We start from the raw sequence: 4,388 nt of genomic DNA, 5'->3' as shown, positions 1-4,388 counted from the left end.
TGATACAGAAACCAACTATTTTTTTTTATTTTATAATTTTATTTATTTTACTTACTTTTAATTTGATCAGAGAGGGACAGAGAGAGAGGGAAAGCAAGAAAGTTGCCAGGTCCAGGACTTGAACCGCAGTTGGCTATGTGGGAGTCCAGCGCCCTTAACCACCACACCACCTGTTGGCCCCAAAAATCAGCTATTTCTTTTATTTTTTTAAATTATTTAATTTAATTTTGTTTATTTATTTTAATTTGACCAGAAAGGCATAGAGTGAGAGAAAGAGAGGGAAAGTGAGAAAGCAAGCTGGCAGGTCCAGGGGTCAAACCACAGTCAGTCATGTAGGAGTCCAGAGCCTTTAATCACCACCCCACCTGCCAGCCCCAGAAATCAGCTATTTCTATCTAGTGTGTTAGGTAATCAAAGGCAATGCTTTCATTTTTTTAAAAGACATGTTTTTGCTATAGGGTACATGCACTCACCAGAAAGACAGAAAGTGAGAAATCACCGGCCGGAGGAATGGCCATAGTGCAACCCCTTCCCTCCATTCTTCTCTTGGGATTTTGGGCATGTACCCACACATGCTCAGCATGAGTTTTAAGCCGCTGGACTCAAACCACAGTCAACTGTGTGGGAGTCCAATGATACAACCACTACACCATCTGCTGGTCCCTTGTTTCTTTTTCTTTTTTTTAGGAGAGATTTTTGCTATAGGGTGCGTGCACTCACTGGAGAGAGAGAAAGTGAGAACTCGCCCCCCACTGGGGATGACCATGCTGCAATACCTTCTCCTCTATTCTCCTTTTGGGCACACACACACATACTCAGTTTGAGTTTGAAGTCTCTAGGTATGGAGACGCTTTCGTTTTAACTTCTACAAAGTCTATGAGAAAAGTTGCTTCCAACCCTTGAGAGATGTAAGTCAATCTCTTACCATATCTTCAGGAAATAATTTTCCTTTTTGTTGTTTAATTTTTTGCATTAGATCCCCTCCATCACAATATTCCATCACAATATACAGATGTCCTTCAGCTAAAACAAATACAAGACTCTTTAGGAAAGCCATAGTTAAGTATAAATCAAAATCAGGAAGGCACATAATTGAGAGAATTCAAAATTACCTTCAAACGATTCTTTAAAGGTGACAATATTGGGGTGTTTCATTTTGGCTAACAGAACAGCCTCCTTCCTAGATTTCTGCTTATCAGTGGAAGACTAGAAAAAGATTTTAAACAAGTGTAAATTTAATACTGCATTTTAATAGAGAGTTTTATAATAATATAGTATAGTTTATAAGACATGATTACTACATGCAGTTTTATAGCATTGCGCTTTGACCCAACGTAAGTTTATTAAACTCAGAGAGAAATCGTGATGATTTTCAACTATGGCTATATTTTACATCCTGACTTGATCCCTGCATTGTATTTTTGCTATTTTATTCAATCCTTACAAGTATAAATGTATTTTAACTAGTTTTAATATCAGCCTAGGCATCACCTGATGTGGAGAGCTAATATGCCATCAAATACTGTATGCTCTAAAAGAAAAACCAGGGATGTCATGTTTTGACCACCTACGTCACTATAGTCCTCTGGCCCAGATACAAAAGAATAGGCTGGCATTTTACTCCATCAAGGATGGATAAAGATGATAGGCAAAATAAATTTTCAAAACTGCTTATCCCTAACTTACTTACTCTATGAGGATGAAATCCTGAATGCCTTAAAAATCAAGAAACTGACACTCATGATATACTAGCACAAAGATCAGCAGCATCAGCACCAAGTGGGAACTTGTTAAAAATGCAATTCATGGGACCAGCAGTTAGCATAATGGCTATGTCACTGGACTACCACGTAGTCGACCGCGGTTCGAGTCCTGGACTCGGTGGCTTAAACTCACGTTAGGCGCGTGTGTGTGTGTGCCCAAGATCCTGAGAGGAGAATGGAGAAGGGATTGCGGCATGGCCAACGGCCTGGGAGGTGATTTCTTGCTTTCTGTCTCTCTGTCTCTCTCTGTGTGGCAAGCGCATGTGCCCTATAGCAAAAAAAAACTCTCAAAAAAAGAAAAAAATGCAATTCACTGGCCCAGCCAGACCTACTGAGTTGAAACTCGGGGGCAATTCACTGGCCCAGCCAGACCTACTGAGTTGAAACTCGGGGGCAGAGCACAGCAATCTGTTTTACCAAACTCTCCAGATGATTATGAGCCTTACTAAGTTTGAGAATCATTTTATAAGGTCAAGAATACAATGGGAAAGGGTCAGCAGGTGGTGTAGCAGTTATGTTGTTGGACTCACACATGGCCAACCATGGTTGGAGCCCTGGACACTGGCTTAAAACTAACACCAAGCACTTGTGCATTGGTGCCCAAGATCATGGTTGGAGATTGGAGGTGAAGGGATTGTATGAGTTCTCACTTTCCCTCTTTCTGTCTCTCACTGCCCACTCCCCTCGCCCCAGCACATATGCCCTGAGGCAAAAACCAGCTGGTGGTGTGGTGGTTAAGGGCACTGGACATCCACATGGCCAGCTGAGGCTGAGTCTTGGACCTGGCGGCTTGCTTTCTCACTTTTCTTCTCTCTCTCTTGCTCTGTCCCTTTCTGGTCAATTTTTTTTTTTCAAGTAAATAAGTAAAGTTAAATAAAATAATTCTTAAAAAAAAAAATAAAGAATACAGTGGGAAAAAACGCCTAGCACTCTGAGAACTTAATTAAAATGTAGTTTTAAATAAAGACTGATCAAAATGTTCTTAAGTAGTCTCCATGGAATGGATTCTTTCATATGACAACTCTGACACTCAGTAAAAAATTTTCTACAGGGAAATAAAACCTATAACCAGCCACAGAGTAGGTTCCCTAATACTAAAAGTTAGCATTTTAGGTCTTTGTTCTTCACTTACTTTTGTGTTCCTTTTTCATTAATATGATACCTGAGTTGCTTCTGGCAAAGATTTCCTACCCTGTTAGGTACAGGAAACTGGAAATGATTAATATTACTGATTATTCCTTAAGATAAAATAAATAATATTCATCACCAAAACTTTGACTATTTTCTACCATTAAAAAAAATTATATCAAATATATCAAACTCAAACAAGGGGGTTTGATATATTTTATGAACATATCAAAAGCTAATGTATAAACTGCATATAGGAAAAATTCTGTTAAACCTCATGGATTTCTTCTCTAATATAATTTGCATGTATACTTTCAACATAATTTCTTTAGCAGTGACCTTGGGAAGCCTTATTTCTTTCATGGCAAACATCTGATGACTGCTTTCCTGCTTAATCAGAAGAGCTCTGCCGAAGGAGCCCTCCCCGATCACTCTCAGGACTCTGTAGTCATCCATGCTGGGGCATCCACGCAGTGACTCTGGTCAGGAAGTCACCATGGGCTATCCCAAACTACATTCAAAAAGAGAAATATGTGAGAACCCAATTTACTTTCAAAAGGTAAAATTAATTCATAGTAGTTCTAATCACTGTGATAGGACAACAGCATCTTATTCATTTGAAAAGTGATCAGAGTATGCCACCCAAAATATATCTCTTTGGAGTAAGATTATTTTGAACTGATGCAATTTGCTCTTTGCTCTCCCCTGTTTTGTCTAAGCTTAGGGTACAGATTTCCCTTTGTACGGGTAACAAATTTCTATTTGTAAATGTGTCTTTCCCTCCAGTATTAGGAACAGGCCAACTCTTACCAGTGGAGAAGGCACCAACGTGAGTCTGCATAACAAACCATACTGTAAGCCTTATTGTCTGTCAGTTTCCCCCATGTATTTACCTTCCTTCAATTTGCCCTAAAAGTCCAACTTCCCCCTTTCTTTGATCTAATTATTTCACAATTTATCATTCTTTGTTAAAATGGCATATAGACCCCTGATCTGATCACTTATTTACATCTATGCAAATACAATAAATGTTTCCTCCTGTTAATCATACTTTTGTCAGTTTACTCTAAAGGGTCCCAGGTTCTAAATCTAAAGGGGGTAGAAAAAAATAAATTTTTTCTTCCCCTACACTATTCATTCAACAAGTCTCCACTGAGCACCAACTCTTGAGTCAGATGTTATAATACAGAACAAATGTCTCACAGTCCCTGCTATGGTAGATGCCTCATGCATTGGTAACCAGAAGCCTCAATAACAAAAAAGTTATACTGCAGGTGGTATGGTGGTTAAGAGCACTGGACTCCCACATGGCTAATCACGGTTCAAGTCCTGGACCTGGTGGCTTGCATTTTCATTTTCTCTGTCTCTCTCTGGTCAAATTAAAATAAATTAATAAATAAAGTTAAAATTTAAAAAATTCTTAAAAAAAAAAAAAAAACTATGCTAACCTGCAGCAGAAGAGGAAGGAAAAAGATATTTTACCTAAGCTTGAGAAGG

At 38.8% G+C, this 4,388-nt stretch overlaps 1 protein-coding gene and 1 long non-coding RNA gene across 4 annotated transcripts in view; one reads left to right on the top strand and one right to left on the bottom strand.

Moving 5' to 3' along the window:
• The window catches only part of NEK3 (NIMA related kinase 3), a 31,039-nt gene extending 27,666 nt beyond the window's left edge, over window positions 1-3,373 (bottom strand). For 2 of the 3 annotated variants that reach the window (XM_027774092.1, XM_006154221.3), the window contains exons 1-3: window positions 3,231-3,373; window positions 1,113-1,206; window positions 926-1,023 (exon numbers count right to left, since the gene is read on the bottom strand). In XM_027774092.1, coding sequence (XP_027629893.1) covers window positions 926-1,023; window positions 1,113-1,206; window positions 3,231-3,347 — 309 coding nt within the window. In that variant the 5' untranslated portion in view covers window positions 3,348-3,373. Of the gene's footprint in view, window positions 1-925; window positions 1,043-1,112; window positions 1,207-3,230 lie in introns of those variants that run through there. The other variant, XM_006154222.3, reaches the window with a different exon arrangement.
• LOC114008831 (uncharacterized) overlaps window positions 1-4,067 on the top strand; it is a 38,465-nt gene extending 34,398 nt beyond the window's left edge. Inside the window, exons 2-3 of the long non-coding RNA XR_003550335.1 lie at window positions 3,224-3,450; window positions 3,678-4,067. This is a non-coding gene — a long non-coding RNA (uncharacterized LOC114008831). The remainder of the gene's footprint in view (window positions 1-3,223; window positions 3,451-3,677) is intronic.
• The last annotated feature ends 321 nt before the right edge of the window (window positions 4,068-4,388 follow it).

The sequence above is a fragment of the Tupaia chinensis genome, unplaced genomic scaffold (genome assembly GCF_000334495.1).
Source record: "Tupaia chinensis unplaced genomic scaffold, TupChi_1.0 Scaffold000402_1, whole genome shotgun sequence".
NCBI classification, from domain to species: domain Eukaryota; kingdom Metazoa; phylum Chordata; class Mammalia; order Scandentia; family Tupaiidae; genus Tupaia; species Tupaia belangeri.
The sequence above is the reverse complement of the archived record's forward strand: the minus strand, read 5'-3'. Positions and strand labels throughout refer to the sequence as shown.